General features: G+C 34.3%; 1 protein-coding gene across 5 annotated transcripts in view; it reads right to left on the bottom strand.

Moving 5' to 3' along the window:
• The window catches only part of DACH1 (dachshund family transcription factor 1), a 358,226-nt gene that overhangs the window by 195,259 nt on the left and 140,459 nt on the right, over positions 1 to 22,508 (bottom strand). For all 5 annotated transcript variants that reach the window (XM_027882958.1, XM_027882959.1, XM_027882963.1 and 2 more), the window contains exon 2: positions 7,671 to 7,786. In XM_027882958.1, coding sequence (XP_027738759.1) covers positions 7,671 to 7,786 — 116 coding nt within the window. The remainder of the gene's footprint in view (positions 1 to 7,670; positions 7,787 to 22,508) is intronic.

The following is a 22,508-nucleotide window of genomic DNA, read 5'->3' as shown; positions in this document are numbered from 1 at the left end:
AAATGAAGAGAAAAAGAAACATTCACCCTTCATTGATCATGTCATGCAAGGACATAAGTAGTCTAATGCCACAGGAAAGGAGCTGGGCACCTTGAAGGGATTCAGGAACTCCACATCATCATGGTAATGCAGAACTACAGTTAGCAACATGATGAAACTGAGCTTTGTACCAGACCTTGATATGTTCACTCTAAGAACTACCATGTTAATATATTGCTACGGCGATCAACATCATTGAGATAAGAGACCAGCACATTTGTAAAACTGAGATATTATTACTAATTCAACAGCTTGGGTGAATTTCTAGGAGAAGTGTTTACCAAAATAATACTACGTATTTCATATTTAAAATGGCAATGCATTGTTTGCTCTATAAAAGGTTAGTTTAGAACCAATTAGAAATTAAAGTATTTGGTATTTTGGCTGAACATTCTAATTAAAAGGCATGTGTGGGAGGAAAACCAACAGGTTTATTATATGAAAAACTGCAAAATAGGAGCATGATTATCTTGATGTTTTTCTGTTGAAAGACTCTGCCTGAAATCTGAGCAACAAGACAATCTTGGTATAACCTACAACTGATACACTTACAATTTGATTAATTTAATTTTAAGAAACAATCAGTGTATGCTGCAATGTGCATCTTTTCCATAACTTCTTCAATTATAAATAATAGCGTGTTGAAACTCAGAAAACCATATAAACACTTCCATTACCAGGTCCAAATGTAGTCACTGATAACTTCACCACGTACCTGCCTTTCAGACTAAAATTTTAATTACTTTCTTTTGTATCAAGAGCTTGGTGCTTTGTTTTTTGTGGTTTTTGTTTGTTTGTTTGTTTTGGTTTTGGTTTTGGTTTGGTTTGGTTTCAGTTTACATGTTATTTGTTTACAGAAAAGCCTAATGATAAAAAACTGTTATTAAATATTCTTTTGAAAAGCAGGGGTCTTTTTTCCCCCCAGGTGTTTAATATACTTCTATGATCTGAAACAAGAAACTGGGTCTGGGGAGATGGTTGCTTTTTTAAGTTAGAGACTTTGTTTTATTATCATGTTAAATCTAACCTGACTTAGTAAAACTACCTATATATGAAAAATATCACACATAATTAATGGCTAAAATAATTATCTTCTAATAGTTCATCTTCACAGAATATGGTCATTCAATTGGGATCCTCTATAACTGGTACAGAAATATCATTCGTAGGGGGAAATTCACAAATCAACACCATTAAAAACTTAGCCTTCAGAAAGCGAAATTATTCTGTGATCCAGGAGAAACAAAAAATTCTTATCTCAGATTTTCTACTGACAGGTAATAAATCTGTGCACATCACAACCTAATACTGAGTACTGACAAGAGGATTCACAAAATCATACCTAAACTGTAAAGTAACTTTGCTCAGTTCTTTCTTGAGTACCTTGAGCATGTTGAAGTATGTGACTATTTTCACTGCTTAAATATTTAATCCTAGAGTCTATTCTGAAGTGAATCAACTTGTTCCTCTATATTAAAGAAGAGGAGCATTTTGGGAAACAGTTCAACCCAGGGATGCCTCTCAATAGGCAGTGGGTAAACCTGTATGCAGTGTGACTCTAACTTACACAGTTTTCTAACAGTATCTTGTAGGCTTTGAATATATACAGTATTGTATGATAAAACACTGGAAAGTGTAAAAGTTCTTATTGACTAACAGTTCTTAATAAAAAAGGTTCCATTTGTGCAAGTGATTCCTGGTTCTAAAAACATTTGATGACCAAAAAATGTAAGGGACTCCTTGGAACTTAAAACTAGTGAGCTTCCAGAAGCTCAGTGAGCTTCAGTGATAAATACTCTTGTGATAGAGTAGAAGATAGTTAGCCATTCACCTGGATGATAATATGACAAAATTATGACTGTTTTCAGGAGATGACAGGTGGCCTGAATTACACCTTAATTATTATTTTTAAAACTATGAAATAATATATCTACAGAGTTGAGTTAGTTTATCTTCCTACTGATACATTAACTAGTGAACATGATAGAAGCTTTCACATTAATTATAAGGACTACTTCCTTAATGAAGTGCAAAAAATGTTTGTGTAATTTGATTCAGTCTCTTGGATTAGTTTATCACTCTGAAAGTAGGACTTTGCTGCTTATTTTTACAAGAAGTTAGTTCAGTTCTAACAGATAAACAGCATATCATTCTATAACACCAATCAAAACCAATGTTAACAATAAAAATGATTAAACACTAATAACCAATACACTGTGTTAACGTGGAATGCATTTTAAAATAAGTAAGCAATAGCCACTCAACTTTATTTATGTGTATCTTTCTAACCAGCACAGTATCAAAAAAGGTACCCACTGTAAATAACTGAATAACAGGTTTGTTTCTCAAAAATACTAAGTATATAACTCCAACTTATAATTTCTAGCCCCTGGAATACTCACAGACATCAATTCTATTCATTTCAGTAAGTTAAATTCTTAAGACCTTACAGGATTGAGCCTATCAGGAGTAAATACTTCTAGCTACAGATTTTGTTTCTTGGCTATGTGATGTGGATATAGTAACAAAGATAATTATATTTTAACCATTCTTTCAGTCTGCCTAATACAACATCATTAACTACAAGCAAGAGAAAATGAAATTATTTAATTGTGTGATTAATCTTTCTTTAAATACCAAATAATTTCATCATCTACTTTGGCAAAAACATTACCACACTTTATCAGCTGCTCCATCTGTGAACTACATTTGTCCTTCAAGCTGCAGTCATCTATACAAAATCTTTCAACTCTCTCCTTTTTCTAACTCCCAATAAAAATGCTTTGTGGCTCAGAGAAATTTGTACAGGATGGAAGTTGAAATATACTTTTATTGATTCAGGTCTACAGCAGAAGAGGAAAAAAAAAATCAGATTAGAAATTACATCTTTGGATTACCACTTAAGAAGAGCAAAAACAGAACAGAGTAATACAGGAGGGGAATTATAATTCGTACACATGAAACAGGAAGCTTAATATCCTTACACTGGAAAAGAACAGTTTGGTATCAGATGTGGAGTAGGTGTACAGAAGTACCTATCACAAAGCAAACCTGTTCAAATAATAATAATAGCAACATAATTGCTGAGATTAATTTAATGTAAAAGTAATGTAATAAACATGTAAGGTGCTTTGAAATTAATTTTTTTAATTGACAAAGAGATATCTTTAGATACATATTAATATATGAAGGAGCATTCTTATCATGCACTATGTGAGTGATTTCCAAAAGTGTTTCTTATTCTCATTTCTCTTTAAAGATGCAGCCCCTGAAATAACTAACAGATATTGTAGTTACTTGTTTCATCACCTGTAGATTACAGACTCAGTAGTCCAAGTTGCAGAAGAGTTAGGAGCTTTAAAAGCAGCTTCAAAACCTAAAATACTGAAGAATAATTACAAAACAAAACAAAACAAAAAAACAACCTTGAAAACTGAAGAGAATTAATATTCCAAGTTTGTTTGAAAAATAATGGAAGTATCATTTTATATGTTATATAGCTACTACAGACATAAAAATACAGAGCACAGTGTATATCATACACTCTACTCAAAAAATTACAGTGCTGCTTTTCTGATTAATCACAATTAATTACAATTATCTACTGTTTCAACTTTAGACATCTTTTGAAGCACATTAGCCAAGAAAAGATCTGCAGCACAGAGAGATATGCAGATCAAAGTCAACTATGATAAGCCATCTAGTTTTGGAAGGATTTCAAGATGTTATCTAGATAAGCCTGAAATGTCACTACACCTGTCTGAACCTACACCAAACTCTTTCTTCTGACTACATCCTTGTAACGTAGGCAGATTTTAATTCTCTGGACAATTTATGAAGCTCTTCATCTGCTGTTATTACACATTTCTCATTTTGTCGCACCTTCAAAGGTCCTAAATTTAATAAACACCAGAACACCTTTTGTGAGGTGATTAGTGTTTTGTAAATTTGGGAGCATTCTATAAATTGACCCTAACGAAAGACAGAAGATAGATCAGCACTTGTGGGCAACATTTATGAATCTTGTAATAAAATCGACAGAATATCAATGAAGCTATTTAATTTATACTCCCTTAAAAACGGGGAATATTATTTCTTTTCTCTCTTTTTTTTCCTTCAGAGTGGGTCAGTGGTATACTATATTTTCAAGAGTTCCTTAACTTGGCCTCCTACAAAAATATACAGTCCTGAAACATCATAAGAAATTCCAAAGTACAGTTTTATAATAATATTTGCATATATAAACAATGCATGCAAAACCAGTCCCTTTAGGAACCAAGATTTCCACCTTTAAATGTATATTTATGTATATTTCTGTACTATGCAGCACACTTCAGAAAAAGGAAAATTTTTAAGTAAAATGCATTAAATCATCGCGTTGTGTATCCTAGATATACTTAATAATTGCAGGTCTTTTTACTTAAAGAGCACTAAATAGCACATAATTGTTTGTGTGATCACTTATACTTTTTTGTAGGCAGGAAGGAAACTTAGTTATTATACTCAGATTATTAAATCAATCAGAAAGCTTCAAAAGAAAAAGTTGTTACAAAAAAAAAAAAAAAAAAAAAGAAGGGGGAGGAAGCACTTAACAGTCTGGTAGTTTTGTATTTTTCTGCTTAGAGTTGGATTCTAACAGGAAATTCAAACTTCTCAAACAAAAAATCATCTTTAAGGCCACAAAGATGATTAATGGATTTGAACACCTGACATATCATGAGAGGCTGAGGGAGCTGGGACTGCTCAGCCTAGAAAAGACTTGGGGGCATCTTACTAATGTGTACGAAAACCTGATGAGGACACAGAAAAGAAGATGGAGACAGACTCTTCTCAGTGTTGCCCAACAAACACAAACTGAAACACAGGAAATTCCACTGAAAAGTAAAAACACTACAACATTATTTTGAGAGTAGTCAAACATTGGAACAAATTGCAGAGAGATATCATGGTGTCTCTATCCTCAAAGATACTCAGAGAATCTCAAGTGAACATAGCCAGAACAACCTGCTTTGTGTAATCATATTTCGACAAGAGGAGGCTGAACTAAGTGACCTCCACTGGTGCCTGACAGCCTCAACTATTCTGTGGTTTTATGAATATACAGTGAAAATATGTTGTAAAATGTTCACAATCAGCAAGAATTTTCTTGTATCAACTAATGTGGTAGCACATAACAATGGCATCTAAGTCATCTATTGCAGTTATAGCAGTTTTTATGTGGTAGGGCTCTGAAAGTAGCCTTGGTACTTATTTACCATGTAAATGTACAAATGTTCATTGCTTTGAACTCACAAGATCAGATTATAAGTCTATTTTCAGACTTGCCTGTCTATAGCATGCTGCAATGACTGCCATGTAGCACTGCTGTCATGATGTTCCTTACCTTTGCTGAACCTTTGCATACCCCATGGAACACTAAACCCCAGAGCTTGCTTCTATCAGTGTTATCGTTTGCATTTTTTGTTCTATTTGAGACTCAATACCACCACAATGGGAAAAAAATCATACCACCCTTTCTGTTGTGGTAAGCCATGTAATGTGAAACCAGATCAAACTTAATAGCAATTCCATTTAAACCTTTCCTTATTTGCAAGAGACTCACAAAGCATTACCATCCTAAAAAGATTTAATGAATGATAATCTTACATACGCCTATTTTCTTTAATTTTGAATTATTTTCTCCTGTTTTTTTTTAATCATAATTTAAAAATATCTGCATCTGTTTTTCTGGGCTGATACTCTAAGAAATTGGATCTGTGCTTTTAGTACCATATATTTTTATCGTTAACTTGTTATGACCAGCTTTAAAGGACTAGAGAGGAACTGGATACTTTAGGCATTAGTTGTGGTTTTAAACTGCTTTCTTAGAATAAAAAGTCAAGAGGAGATCTGCTTTTAGATATTAACTGTAACACAAAACCCCAAACGATACTGTTGACAAGGTTTCTTTTCCTGTCTCCCTCTTTTTGGCCTGCATATTTGTCTCTGACTTCTTTCATCTCCTTTTTACTTTTCACATTCATTTTTTTCTTTGATATTTTCCTGCCTTACTTTCCCCAAATAAGTTCTCTTTGCTTCTGCAATTTTTGATCTCTCCCTCAAAAACAAGAATGCTTCTGCCCTACAAAAACTTTGATTCTTTCTCCACATAGAACTCATCTATTATTGTAATGTTGCATTTACTCTGCACCATCTCTATTTCCTATACTAAACTTTATCCTGTAAATTCTATCATGTAAAGTATTTTAATCATGATTCTTTTTTTTTTTGGTCACAGCTGCCCATACTATTACTGTGAGTCCTGCTTGCCTGATACTTTCCCATGCTTACCTACATTCTCGTTCTTGTCCTTCCTTCCCTCTCCATATTTTATACCTCTCTCCTAACAATCTTTATCTGACTTCATTTCACTCTAATAATGGATCCACTCCTCTTAATCTTTAGTCTTTTAAAAAACTGTAAATTTCAAATAAAATATTTCTGGCAATGTGTCTATCTCAATGTAAAGCAGCTCTTAAACCTAAGGCTAGGAGGCACAGACCCACTTTTGTCCACAGAACTAAACTTTCTTCACTTTCCTCCTTCTCCAGACAAAGCATTACATCTAAATTGCCAACAATTTCTGGTATGTGGTGTTTCTGAATTGCCCTTTTTTTTTTTTTTAAAAGTTAGTCATCTATAACCAAAACAATGCCAAGGATCATGCTCGTACTTAACCAGACGTGAACATGGGCATGTACTCAAACATCCACCCATCTATCCAGTCCCCAAGAGCAAGTAATCCTCCTCTCTATTTGGATCTGTCTGGTTAATTATCTTTCCTTTGTCTTAGAGAAAATCAGTGCTAGAGACTGACTCATGCAAATCAGCAGGAAACAACTGGGGAAGAAGCGGAAGCTCGAATGAACTTTGCTGAAGCAAGCGCCAGAGTTTAACTGATCTGTAACACAAAGAGAATGCAGCACCACCAACAGCTTGAATGTTAGGTGCCTCCATCTTCAAGTGACTGTTCATCTCCTCCCTTGCAACACAGCCTTTCTTACTTTAGCCATGTCGAAGAGCAAGTCTGCACTAGAAGAAGTTACAGTAACTTTCAAAAGAAAATATAGTTCGAGAAACAGATTGTTACAGGACTTCACGTTAGTATAAGGCCTCAGGAGACATATCAAAAATAGAACTTCAGGATGAAAAATTAAGAAAGACGTGTGTGCAGTGTAGAGTTATTTTAACTAACTCAGTTTCTTCAGGCAACCATATTCACAATGACATTAGCTAATGAAGCAAAGCAGTAAAAGAAACCAGAAGATATCAGAACTATTAAAAATGAATAGGGAGATTATTGTCTAATGACAGGTAATTCATGCTTTGAAAGGTTTTTGTTTATATAGAAAAAGAACAGGCGAAAAAATTATAATGGGTTATTATTTGTTCAGTTCTTTGTATTTTAAAGTACCGAGTTGCCACAATTTCCATTACATACAACATGTTTATGTAGCAATAATGTGACATTATGGGAACTCTTTTGTGATACTTGGATGCTGGTTTCTTAGACTGTTAATCAATGAACAAGTGAATATAAGACATGAATTCCAACGATTGCCTGTGTGAAGGTGTAGAAACAGTGATCCTACCTGTTGGCGGGATGATTCCAGGAGACATAAGGCCTGGGACAGAATGCGGCATGATATGAGAATTCTCTGGGGAGGTGACACTTTGAGTCCTCTTAGGAGGCCTTCCAGGTCTAGAACTGAAACAAACAAACAAAAAAATTTTTACAATTAAGCTGTTGTCTTACACATCATTTCAAAGTTGTTTCAAGTGGTAACATGGACTGTAAATAAATTTGTTTCAAGGACGGTTGCTTTTGCAGTTAGATGTAATAGACTTCCATCACTAATTAGATTACATGCTGAATTCATTTTCCTCATTGAAGATCAGCCACTCTTGATGCATAATTCATAGCCTGCACCTCGTTACCTGCTTCTTCATATTAATATCTATACACAGTTTGAATTGCCTCGTTTGCATATGCTAAAGTTCTGCATGCAGCCTTCAGCATGAAAATTATGCACTAACTTGTAATAATTATTACAGTCAGCCTGCTATTGATTTATGAGACTTTTAAAAACCAAATATGTGTAGTACTTGTAATGAATGATATTTTAAGGTTCTTCAGGAAATTAAAAGGCAATGGCTGCCTAAGGAAATGTTCTGCTTGTTTGATTTAATACTACAGTTAGCTGGGAGGTGGAATGAAAGAGTGATTCAGACCTATAGCACATTTTTCGATGATATGTTTTATTACTTCGCACTGCTAGCCTGATATCTAGATGATAAATGACAATACATAACTAATGTGTGAAAAGGTCTTGCAATTTCTTTATTTTTTGTCATTTAAAAGATAAGTCAAGTTATCATTTAACCCTTATTCTATTTAAAGTGAAAATCTCACTAAGACACCTTATTTTAAATATACTACTTTATGTCAGAAAGGACTCAGAATTATTTGTAAGATATTGTTGAGCCACTGCCATCATAGCAGCTTACATCTGCTTGTATTTCCCGTATAGAAAAATAAAGGGCTTCAGGTTTAAGCACTCCTTGCTGTTAAATGCTCACATACACAACTTTCCATCTCCTGGACTGTATAAGTAGCATACAAATTAGATACGGATTACAATGAAAATACTTATTACCCACTTACATGCAAATATGTACCTGCTACATACAATGCATATCCAAAGGCTCGTATTCTTATGTACAGATCATAGTGTAGTACTACTGCAATATCCTACAACTGCTTATTTAGGGGACATTGTGGAATAACTTCGCAGAATAAGGTGATGCACCATTCTAAAACTGCAGTGTTAACCTATGCTCTGCCAAACATTTGAAGTTCTTCATTTGTTTCAAAGCAGAAAAGAAAAAAAAGGTGGGTATGACAGATTTTGCTCCTTAGGTCTTCACACTAACAAAACTCTAATCAAGGATAATGGTATTTTTAGTTATGCTGGGACCGCAGAATGACGCAGATAATGAAATACCTCTGTTTTCTGTTCATATTTGTTCCCCTTGTGTTTGGAAATACCCTTCTTTTTTTTTTTTCACCTTCTACAACCTAACTTTAATAAACCAAAACCAATCAAAGTACAGAGCATTTTCTTGAAGTTTAATGACTCAAGGCATTGAGTCATTAACCTTAACTGATCATTAATTCCCTACTTAATGTCCTGAGCTGAGGTCATTATTAAAATTATAAGCTTGGTAATTTCTTTGATTGGTTTGGGATTTTTGATTTTCTTTAATACAAACAAAATTATCATATGTTCAAAACTACAAGAAAGACAGTTGTAGAAAGAGAATATTGTCTTATTCCAGCTCACAAAACCAAATTATCTTCTGTTTCTCTTTGAAATTTCCTTTGTGATTTACAATAAAAATAAACATGCCATGAGTACACATAAAACTGAAAAAAAAAACATTATAGACAAAAATGATCTGATTTAAATGGAGTGTTTCTAATATATTCACCCATCAAAACATGCCACTATGTAAGAAAACTTTGATGGTTTAAGTACCTATGGTGAAGTATTGTTCTCAAATCACTGCAGTGATATGAGTATTGAAGGGTCTGACAACAACATAACAAAACATAAGCAGGGTGCCATGGCACAAAGCACTATGCACCAATGACTTCTGGGTCTTTAAAAAAAAAGTTCACAACTGCAAAGGCTCTCCCAAGTATAGTCATGGAGAAGCCTGAATGGTTTTGTCTTTGATTTTGAGGAATAAACCCGTTTTCAAAGCCCAAGAGAAGACAGTCATGGGCCACATCAGTAAACAAAGGTCGGCAGCAAATTATACGTGACTGATACTGAAATATCCAAGGCAGAACTCTTCCTGTGGTCACCTTCTTCAATCAAGTTAATTGTGCTAGTCTGTACAAAAGGACTGTCACACTCAAAGCCATAAATGAGCCCAGTAATCCAACTCTATTCCATGATTTATCCCAAACTTTACCAAATAAGTGTTTTCATAAAGTACTAAGCTCCCAATTCCAATCCTAGTAACAATAGTTCACTTAGTAGATGCTTGGGCATCGGAATGGGCTTGCCAGGGAAGCGGTCACAGCACCAAGCCTGACAGAGTTCAAGAAGCATTTGGACAACAATCCCAGGCACACAGTGTGACTCCTGGGAATAGTCCTGTACAGGGCCAGGAGTTGGACTCCATGATCCTTATGGGGCCCTTCCAACTCAGGATACTCTGTGATTCCATTTAAATGAAATTTCTGAGAAGGAAACCTCCTTAATCCTGATACAATTTTAAAGTGACACTAATTCCAGTCTACTACAAAAAGGCCTTTAACTTTTTAAGAAATGTTTGATCTCTATGGTAAGGCAGAAAAACACAGTAAGACACATTAAGAATTATTTCTTAAGGCCTCGAAGATCTGATTTACAGTCACGGTAGACTATGCAATACACAAGTAAAATTAATAAATCCATCTGTCTTCAATAACTGATTAAGTGACAATACTTGACTTTGTTATTTATATTATGCATTTCTTTCATTTCCCAGACTACTGACCTGCAATACTGCCATTTTATAAGATTTGTTTTCAAACTATAAGAATTGTAAAAATATCATATGAATTATTACCAAAGTTGTGGGGAAAATGACATGAAAAATTACTTCAAAAAATAATAACTGATTTGAATTGAAAACTCTCACATGTTGTTTTGTAGTTCATTATAATTTTTATAGCTATACGATAAACTCTTTAAAAAAAACATCAAAAGCATAGCAACTTATTTTAACTACCATAAATAGGATGATAAAAATAGCTTAATGAATCATTTTGTTGGTATTTTTCATAAACTTGTGTATAGTAAAGACCTACTTATTTTTAGATTAGGACAAGTTCATTTTCCTTCCAAGATAAAAGCCTGCTTCAAAATAACCATATTCCTACTTTGTATCAAAATCAGTAGATTTGTCTTCAGTATGAAAACAAAATATAATTTAAACAGGTATGATTTGATTCATTATGTAAAAGATCTATTTAAATGCCAGAGCAAAGTAAGTTATTCTTCTAGTTGATGACACTAAGATACAAAAATCATCATTTAAAAACTGATGATAATACTCTTTTACTCAAATTTAGATTTCGTATATAAGCTTTTATAGAGATATAAAAGGTACTGTAACATTTTGTTTTTTATCTGAATAAAATCACTGGAAGAACAACACTGGTTCTTCTGAAGGCACATTTGACTTCTTATGGAAATGCTAATTATCTCAGTGGGTAAACTACTCGAAGATGACCCATTTTGATTTTGAAGATGTCTAGAGTCTGGATTTTTTAGAGCTACAATAAACAGTCTGAAATGTGAAAACCTCAAAAGCCAACACAAGTCTTTTGAATACCTAAGGTCATAGCACAGAAAAGTCAAAGAGTCTTTCGGGAACTCTACAAGTAGATGCTAGAAGAAACAGTCCTACATCTGGAAGTCATAGATGGTCTTCCTGACTACTGTTTCATTCTTTGAAGAGTAACTAGAGAAAGAAGAAATTAGACAGTTCCAACAAGGATTCAAGGAAGTCACAATGAATAACTGTTTAAGACCATTAAAGACCTGGGGAGAAGTCATAGGGAAGTTAACAGTTCCTTGCGTACCCAATAGAAAAGATATCCAGTAGATACACTGGCACTCTGCTTTTAGAAATATGAGTAAGTTAGATATTTCCCTCTCTAAAACCTAAGTTTTCATATATGTTGAAGAAGAAAATGAACGCTTTCTACAGGATAACATATTACTAAAGTAGTTGTCATTTTTAAAGTGAACCACCTAAATGTATTTAGTCCCATGAAAAGCCATCTGACTTCTATATGCTTGTGTAAGTTTGTGTGGAAAATTTCAGACTTTTTTGAAGTCTTAGAATACATTCCTATAGACAATTGAGGTTTATTTTTGTAAACAATTATCAGAATTTACAATTATAATATACCATTATGTGAATAGGAAGCTAAAGGTACAGATTGATAAACCTCGAAAGTCTCAGATATTTTCTTCATTAGCATCAGCTAATTAGATATCCAGAACACTTTCCAGAATTTTTGAAAATAAATCCACCATTTTTTGCCAGATTTGTACTTCACCCCTTCAATTTCACAAATACATTAAGGATTATTATGTCAGTAGCATTTTTGTCTTGGAAGGACAGGGTTGTATATCTCTACTGCACTGTGACTGGCGCCATGAACAGCACAAAACATGAGAAGCAATTGAGAGTATATTGTAACAAAATATGGGGCTGTTTTGTCTTTTGATCAACATATATTAGTCTTACATCCTTCCTGTGTTACCACATCTAGGCAACAACAGATGGTTGAATAAAGGAATAAAAAATGGAAGAATCAGTGTTTCTTATCAGTTAAACTGTCCTGCTTTGATAATATTTTTAAAGTTTTATATAATTCCAACTGCATTATCAAGTATGAAATCGCTCTTAGAAATCACTTTGATAGTGCAAAACAATTAAAAGAAGACATAATCAACAGAAAATCTGTCCTGCACAATCACGCGGAAAGAGACAAAGGGAGCATAGGTATGGGCTTATCTGCTGGCTTTAAAAGTAACCAGAGTGCATTCAGCCCTTTTCACTATCTGCCAGAAGACAGATATGACTTTAAAATTTACAGGTCCCATCCTTGAAAGCCCTAGCTATGTAGACCTCCTATTGATTTCTGTTAGGGGTTTTGAGCACCAAGGAAGGCATTGGTTCCAAAACAGGTGAAACTCTTCATGAGTAGTAAAAACCTCTCAGAGCATATTACTAGCATTTTATAGATGACTAATTGCATGGTAAAACATATACTACAAAAGTAAAGGAGTGTTCAATAAAGTTGAGATAATGCTTTGATTTATCTTTCTCAAATCCTGACTTTGAGGAATAATTGTGCAATATTAACACTAGATGAACAAAGTTTCACTCTTTAAAATTATTTTTATTTAACACATGAAGTATCCCTAACGAAAACTGCAACTCTGATCACCTGTAAGAAGGCAAAGCGCCTTTCTAGCCAAAATTAATTAACTTCAGGGCCAGTTTTCTACATTTACAGTTTTATTTTTAACCTTGTTTGTGAGCAAGTTTAGTGCACAGAAATATTGTCCTCATCTGTAACTGAGCAAATATGATGCAGTGAAGTTGCCACTGGCCAGACAGTTTTATAATCAGTAATATTGGAGGGTGCCAGGGAGAGTCACACTCCAGAGGTGATACACAGCAAATCTGTAAAAAGCATTTGGTGTATTTATTTAATGTGGGTTGTTATGTTCTCAGAACTGCTTAGAACAGCTTTAAATATCAATACAAATTTTAGCTACATCACCATTTTTGCATCTCATTTAGGTATATTCTGAAAATCTAGGCTTTATTTCTCCATTGTTCTACCTCCCCTCACTGCTTCAAAGCCTGACACACAACTTCTGACCACTGGAAGTGGTTATTTTATGTTTGCCAGGCAATGGACACTGCAAAACGGCTGAGGATGTCGCATCCAGAGACCACTTGCTGATTTAATGCAAAGACAGGGATTCCCTGTGACAACCTATGATCAAAGACAGTCCCACAAGGTACTTCTGTGTTTTGGGATAGTTTCTGTGCTGGTCTCCTCATCATACGTGCAGCCTTCACACTAATAAGACTTGAGCCAAGGGCGTGTCAGTTCTGAAAAATACGGTCTAGGAAGACTGACTAAACCTTTTGTGTAATTTAATTCCTTTGCTTGGAAAACGCTTGCCAAGGTAACCTTCATAAATATTTCTAATGCACTGAACTAGCATTTTAAAGGCAAAAAAATGACAAAGTACATCGATCCAAACCTTATACTTTACTATTTTAGGTTTTCCCCTTCTACTCCCACTCAAGAACAAAGCAAAAGAATGCATTTCTGAGACTGAGCATACATCTATTTTGGCAGTTAGTAAAACAAGCATTAGACATCACACCGTGTCCTTTCTACTTGCAGCAGTCTTGTAAAACAATAAAATTCTCAGTGCAATTACCTTACATTTATTTTTCTTCTCACAGTTAAATAGAAAATGTTCTCACACAATGATTAGTGCTGAACTCATGATATATTAGGAGTTACTGAGACAGTAAACAATGCTGATAAAAATAAAGATCTGTTTCAAAATCTTATTCAATATTCAAAATATTAGGCTATGTTGGAGCAATGAGTAGTGGAGAGAACATGGTGATAAACTATCACTGCATTTCAGTAACAGAACACTTCTCTGCTACTTTTGAATCAAAATGGCCAAAAGTAGATATTTGGTCAAAAATGCAGTACCAGTTTATCAGTGCAAGAAAAATAAATGGAAGAAAATACATTTCACTTCATATCCCATTCCAAAGTAATGCACAAACACTGGTTAGTGCTAGGATACTAAGCTTTTCATGGGGTAGAGAAGACCTTGTTGAATTATTTCTTTTCCTAACTGACCTGTCATGTAAACAGCATGTCATTTCCATCTTCCTCAGCACTGCAGCCCAAATCGCCTTCTTTTCAGCAAGATCAGTAATATTCTTGATACAAGAGTACAAGATACAAGGTATAAGAGTGGAAGAACACACAAAATAATAATTACAGCGACATCTGCCAGTTCTCCCTTGATGGTTGAAGTCCCACTACAAACTCAATAAAAGAATGTAAGAAGAAGATCCTCCTTGACTGACCACACTACTTGAATATATGAATGACCTAAAGGTCAAGAAAGGAATTAAACCATTTAGAAATCTGTTACTGGAGTAAGTTATATTACGAGATTTGAATACAGTTGTGATTGTTCATAAGTTCAAAGTATTACTGACATGTGCCTGTTCTCTTAATGAAATTGAGATCTGTAAGACATCTACTGGAAAGGAAAAGCAGAGAAGAAATTAAGCTAATTCTGTTGGGTGGCAGAATGATGATGTCAGAAGTAAATTAAGCTAAAATTCACTGCTTCATCTGGTTAGCTGAAACACTAGATCTGCCTGAAAGTTCTTAAGACATTTAAGCATGTTGTCTTTCATGATTATGTAATAACTGTGAAACACAAGCCTCTGATGATGACGGCCATACATGATAGAGTCAAAAATAAGTCTGAACAAAAAATCAAATGCAATTACTAAATGGAACTCATGCATAGATTCAAACCATATTGATTTTTTTTTTTCATTATATAAACCTTGCTTCAGAAAGAGTACTCAGAAATCACAGCACTGGAGATCCTAAAAGAAGTTATTTAAGAATACCAGCAATATTAATAAGAAAACCTTGAAAAAATCGTATTTATTTCCTCTATTTACACTGTTGTCTTTTCAGAATAATCCCTGTAACTATCAAAAAAATAAAATTAAAAAAAAAATGTGGAAAAAGTAGTAATACAAAGTGCATGTTTCCCACAAATCCTCTTTCTATCAAGTTATAACAGATGCCTTTCCCATTTCACTCAACCTTACAGCATAAACCGCACCCAAAATTTAAATATGCAAGCTAAATGATTCCTTCTAACAGTGTTATTCACCCACATGAAACCCCAGACTATAACAGATGCAAAGCCTATTTTTTTCCTCAACTGTTTTCATCTTTTCTTAGGATTTTAATTCTAAAAACATTCCCTCAAAACATCATCTCCTATATATAATATGAAAATGTCAAGCATGGAGCTAATAGGCCAGAAAGGCATGCTTGACACAATGACACAATCTAAAAGAATTTTAAGCTTTTTTTTTTTTTTTTTCTCAAAAAGTTTCCACTCCAAGTTGCTGAGATGATTCCTAATGTAAAGCAAGTTTCACTGTTGTGGTTCTGTCTGTTAGAGTCTGCATATGGCCTGAAACAATTATTTAAATGTATGAACTTTAGTTGGAATGAAAAGTCCTGCTTCAAGGCTTGTTTTCTAACCATCTGTATTCATCTCTGCATATAGCTTGCACATGTAATTACAAATTTGTGAACATAAATCAGATAATTGCATGTACAAATAACCAATTAGACTCAAAGCAGAAATAGGCCATATAACAGCATACTCTTGAACACATACATAAGTGAATATCTTTGTTTGACAAATTTTTGTTTAACTTGTTTAGAAAAATATCATCTGAATTGTTTTCCATCAGGACATACTGGGAAGCAGCTGCCATTTTGAGATCCATTTAAAAAAAAGAACAGAAACACAACAAGAAAAAATTATCTACATAAGATTCAAGCCCACCATTGCTTGAGGGGTGACAGAGCTAATGTTCATTACTGCCTGTATTAAATTTAGGATACATAAGCATTTCAATGACAATTTAACCTCAAATAAGAAAGAAAAAAATATTGTACTATTTAAGGTATTTCATGAAAATATTCTTGTTCTTCTGGCAGCTTTTTAATTAATATGGTATTCTTATTCGTAACAGTTGATAATGGAGTTCCATCATATCAGTGTATCCACTGTAATATCTGAATGCACTCATCACTTAATTGGCCACAATTCTTTGCATGAAATGCTGAAACAAGTGAACTGTCACCTTTTTAATGAAGCTGCCTATATCTTAAACCCTTTGCCCTTTAAAAAACTCTTTATACTCAAAATGAAAAATTTTATTCTAGCTTCTGCCAGAGACTGTGGTTAATGTTCACTGCCCTTTATTCACCTTATTTTTAATTCTGAAAACCCACACTCATTAACCGTACTCTTCCAAAGAATTGCTGGAACCGCCTAAATAAAAGCTTGAAAGTGACTTTTATTGTACATTTGAGAGTAACAGTAGTAATATGAAATATTGAAGAGACTCTCTGCTGGTCTGCAGAGCTGTAACTGCTCAGCTGATGTAACACTGATGGTAATAATGCAGTATCCATTAAAATCAAGAATTTAAACCTTTACATAAGGCAGTCTGTGTTTGCATGTATGTATAAATACACACTGAGTATTAAAGTACTGATGAGTACTGAGCAATAAAAATTTCAGGTTTTGAGCAGATGATAGCTAGGGTCAGAGTGAGATAAGTCTGCCCTTTGAGTGCACTTCTAGCTGGTTTCAGTAAGGAAGTCCTAAACTGGAAGTTAAGGAGTATGCACACCATTAGTTTCACCTCTGTCAAACTTCATACTCTTTGGGATAGTAATCAGCTATCAGGCAGCAATCGGTTTGTACAACACCCAGCGCAATGCTCATCACTGAAACCCCATGTGGACCAAGAGATACAGGAGTGGTGATTACCCTTGTAGATACACTTCAATTAGTAAATCCGTGTGTGTACTCTAGATGTGCTTTACTTCCAAAATACAGTAAAAAATTAAAGGGAACATATAATTACAGTATACTCCAGGGGGAAAAAACCAACCCTGAGCTGTGTACCCAGTCTCCCAAAATCTGTTTGTGAAATCAAGATCCCAGGTGTGTTACAGTGTTCCAGCCCTCCAAGTCTAGATGTAGGCTTGCTTGGCCATTATATTCTACTATGGAATATCATAAAATAAACTTGTATTTTATTTTCCTTGTGCATGGTAAGGAACAGAAACAATCATTCAAATTCAACCTCCTATTTTCTTTGCAGAGAAGCATTTATAACCATATGTAGAGTAGCACAGTTTTCCCTCCAAAGCAGTGGTGCTATAGTTTATTTGAACAATACAGAATCTCAGTCCCAGACTCCCAAGTCCTAAAATAACAGAACCACAGAAAAACAGACAGTATTGAAAGTCCAAATGGAAATATGAAAGTGATCCAACCTACGACACTTAGATTTGTTATCCTTTCAACAATTTAAACGTCACTCATGCATTGCTGTCAAGTGACAGAGGATCAAATCTAATGATATCTTGAAATATATCCTCATAACCCTTAGTCAGTGCTTGTAGGTAAATTATTTGCAGGTCTGAAATGCAGCCAGTGCTCCAAGCTGTCCCACAGCTACCTTATGTAAAGCCTGCCCTATCAGAATACCAGTCTGCTACTAATGTATTATCCTAAGGAAACACTGAAAGGTTAATCAGTCATTTCTGTTACAAAGTACAAGGAGTATGTTTTTAGATAATAGAGCTGACAAATGTATCTACTTCTGGTAAGAGTTTTTAAAATTATTATTATATTTCTTGGTAATTCTGGTAATTCCATTTGGGAATCTTCATACAGCTGAGTTACATAGGAAGATATTGAAGGATCTATTTTATAGAAATGCATAAATCATTAACTGAGAAGTTTATTTAAATATGGGTATGCTCTGTATTTACTTTGTGACTGGAAAAATTACATATGGTCTTCTAGTCCCTATACCTCCCATCTTAAAAGTACATTATGAAGACACTGGACTTTTAAATTAAGTCATATTACTGTTGCACTATGTCTAAAAAGATAAACATCTCAAAAACATCTCACTTTAGCCAGAATAAAGAATCCCTAAAATAAAAAAGACCAAATGCATCAAGTTATTCTAATGCTTGTAAATGCATTCCCATGATGAATCCTCACTGAGAAATCTTTAATTCAATTCATTCTTCCTTTTAGGAACTCACATCTTCAGCAGCACAGGACACATACAGCAAAATTTCATATAAGGGAATTTTATACAGGAATACAACATTTTGCCACGACAGGCAAAATGGCAGCAAGACTTGCAGTACACTCTCCTGAGGCACACTATAGCTGGCCAGTATAGACATCTATACGATGTCTGATTAACACACTCTGTGACAGGAACATCTCCATATGTAACATGTACATAGAACTCTCCTTTGGCTCTGTCCATATAACTTGTAGCACAACAAGAACAAATCCTGACTGAGCATTAAGATGATAATGAAATACAAATTCATCACAATAATTACAGACATATTTCTACGCCCAAAATCAAGTTAGGCAAGAGTTAAAGCAGGTGCCAATTCACAACTATATTTTGACTTCCCATATTTTTCACTTTTCTGAAAGGCTTATCTTCAAAAAGTAAGTAGACTCAGTTTCTGTTCTGTTTTCTTATCAACAAAAATCTACTTTTCCATAACTCTGTCTTGCTTACACATAGAAAAAGCTCTGAAAATGTTATGTCACATGCAAGTTAAGGGCTTAGAAATTAAAAATCACCCAAAATCATCAAATAAACTAATCCAAAGGTGTTTTTTTCTCCTGAATTTGTTCTGGCTGATGACGTCTGAATGTCAGACATTGATCAAGTTGTCATGGGTCAAACTAAGAGATAAATTTTCATCAGCGCTAAAGTTTTCCCCAAGACTGTAGCTGCTTGCTTGAGACTTTGCACTAGCTTTTGCAGTTTCAAGCTTCAGTAATAAAGATGATACTAAAGAAAGACTTACTTGACCAAAAAAATATGCTTTCTATGCTATTTATAAATACTTCTAACAGACTTGGGTTTGTGTGGTAATGGATTGAGTTCTTAAGGAAAAATAATACAAAACAGCCAAAGACTGTTCCTTTCACAGAACAGGAATCAAATTAAATATTATCCTGTCTAGCAACATGCTTGGTTACATGCTTGGCTGAAGGTCAGGCTGATGTCTTCATAACTTTATAGCTCTCCAATACAAAAGCACACTCAAGCTCTTTAACTGGACAGTGAGCTCATGCAGTTTTTCCAAAAATTTAACAATATTTGAAGAAGAGAGTCGAGTAACAAAATAGCAAATTAGAAGATCTTTGTATCAATCAATTATCCTCTCCAAATTTTCTTGACTTAGATAACAGATATATTCTGTTTTAACAGAACTGAATAAAGTGGTCAAAGTATAATATGTTTGTAATGATGCTTTCTCATATTTCTCAGTATATTCTCATTATACTACCTTTTAAAAGAGATAAAAAATGTAGTGTTTTTAAGCAATATGTGGAACAGTAAAGTAGTTGTCTGTTACAATTTATCCATTTATTCAATGACTTAATGGAAGAAAAATGACAAGGCATGCTTTGGACTCCTGGGGAAAAGGAGGATGTAGTCCTTGCAAGAGCTTTCTTTCTTACACAGTAACTCTTTTCTTGAGATATATGTTTGCTTGTATGTGTGTATATATGTCATACATATGTGTATCTGCAGACCATACAGTGCAGTACACTCTCCACACACAGAAGTCTCCACCAAGGAATCTGCACCAAGGCAATAGGTGTTCTCATCCCAAAATACCTTTAATCAATAGAGGAATGAATCTAGATTTCATTAGGTTTAGAAAGTACTGATTATCATCTTCTCTCCCAGCGGGCTGTGAGACTATGCACTACTCAAGTGAACTAGAGAAACACACAGTATGCAAACAGTTCAGCTCTAGCTTCCGTGACTCTTCTACCAAGTACTAAATGGTGAAAGATGAGCATTTCCAGTTTCCCCACCATAACAGGACCTCAATCTCCAAGGCTGATCATCATATCATCACACTAGGAACTACAGGAGTGTCAGTCTGATGATGTTTAGACTGGATATTAGGAAAAGTGTCTTCACCAGAAGGGTTATCAAGCATCAGAATAGGTTGCCCAGTGACACCATTCCTGGAGGTGTATATAAAAAGAAAGTAGCTGGGACACTTAGAGACACAGTTTAGTGGTGCACTTGGCAGTGTTAGGTAAATGATTCTATGATTCTGTAGCAAACACATTGTGTGTATCTGTTTGTGCAGTATGCATACACACAGACTGCAATCCTTGCAGCTGATTAACAGGGCACCACAACATTAGCACAATCACGTAAGAAAAAAATGAGCACCATAGTCAAACAAAAAAACAGATGCCATTTGCTAATGGATACCAACCTTAGAAGTGCAGTTAAGGATAAACAAAGGGTAATAGAGTTTACTTAGCACTCATTTGCACTCTATAAAGTTTTTTAACTTTCACGTATGCCAAACAACCAAATATTTCCCTTTTCTTTTTCCTTTCCACAACATGATTGTTAATACTCAAATGTCAATTCAGTCAATGCATTTGTACAGTGAGATGAATCTTCCAAATGACCACAGATCTATCTTGTGAACCATTTCGAGTAGACAGACCCTAAGATCTTATGCCCTGCACCACCATATTGAAAGATTAATGACACATACTAAGTCAACAATATTATCTGCATGTTCCCCAAAGATCTTAAATTAAAATACACATTCAACCTGGCCCAGCTTAGCATATGTGAGATTTGTTTTTCTTAATGAGATCATAGTTAATAATAATAGAGGCAGGCAACTCTGGAAAATAACAAATATAAACTCACCCCCGAAAGCTAGTTTCCAGAACAAGCACTGTCTTGAATGCCATTATCTCTTTGACTTGTAAAACAGTCAAATCTAAAAATGGCTTCACTTATCTAAAAAGTGTCTTATGGGAATTATCCATAAAAGCCTTTATAAATAAAAACATACTGTTGAAAATTATTCTATGTCACAACCTTCAGAATTCATCAAATTTCGTGCAAATCTTTCCATTACCACAATGTTTGTGAAACCATCTGCATTGCAGAATTTCTTCATATTGGTACAGATATCAAATTTTATTCTATATTACACCCATTACACAATTTACCTCTTTGTATGAAGTACTCATTGCTGCACAATTAGCTTTCTTCACCAGTTCTCATGTAAAACGTACTAATGCTGTGATAAGTCCTTTATTCTTTCTCTATTTTTCCCTTATATATGTAGCAAACGCATTTATCTTAAGATTTAAACCCCTTCATAATGTTACATCACGAATGGTTTAGAACCTTGCTGTAAACGTTACACACATATGATGACATTTAAGATCATGTTTTTTCATTAAAATGTTTCTTCACAACAAAATCTTGAATGGACACATTTTATTTTAAAGAGAAAGCAAACATACTTATTTCAACAGGCTTACTGTGAGCTAATTAAAGTGAAAATTATGTAAACAGAAGTCAGTATTATAACAGCTTGTATGAAGTTTGAAGTTTTCTATTGACCTAGTAACAAATTTAAATGCTAACAGTTTGGGAGATCATATTAAATGAATACAAATGCTTTGTTTAATGACATCAGCAGTCAATGCAGAACATCTGTGTTTTACTTTAAAAGCGATCAAAAAATATTCTTTTGTTTACATTGCAGATAATCAGGAGGTTTATATTTCTGTGTTCAATTTAGGAGGGAAAAAAGATCATACTACCTTCAGGGCCCAAGGAAGCAATATGTTACAAATGCAGGACTTCTCTTTTTTTTTTTTTTTTTTTTCTGTTTTGTAACCATGGTAAAACAATAGAAATGAACTTTCCCTGAACCTTTCTCCTTTAATGGCCTGGGTCCATGTTGACCCAGCAATGCAAGCTGGAACCTGATACTATCAAACTGACTGCTGCTAAAGCAATCAGATTCAGCAGAAACTATACACAGTGCATTATAATACTAATTTCAGCATCCCACAAAGCCAGTGTAAAGGCAAGCTATTAAAGTATTATATTCTATTGTTTAAAAGTGA

The sequence above is a fragment of the Empidonax traillii genome, unplaced genomic scaffold (assembly GCF_003031625.1).
Source record: "Empidonax traillii isolate 1590-97213 ecotype Southwest subspecies unplaced genomic scaffold, ASM303162v1 scaffold115:size2055165, whole genome shotgun sequence".
NCBI classification, from domain to species: domain Eukaryota; kingdom Metazoa; phylum Chordata; class Aves; order Passeriformes; family Tyrannidae; genus Empidonax; species Empidonax traillii.
Note: the sequence above shows the minus strand (reverse complement) of the source record. Positions and strands in the feature narration are given on the sequence as shown.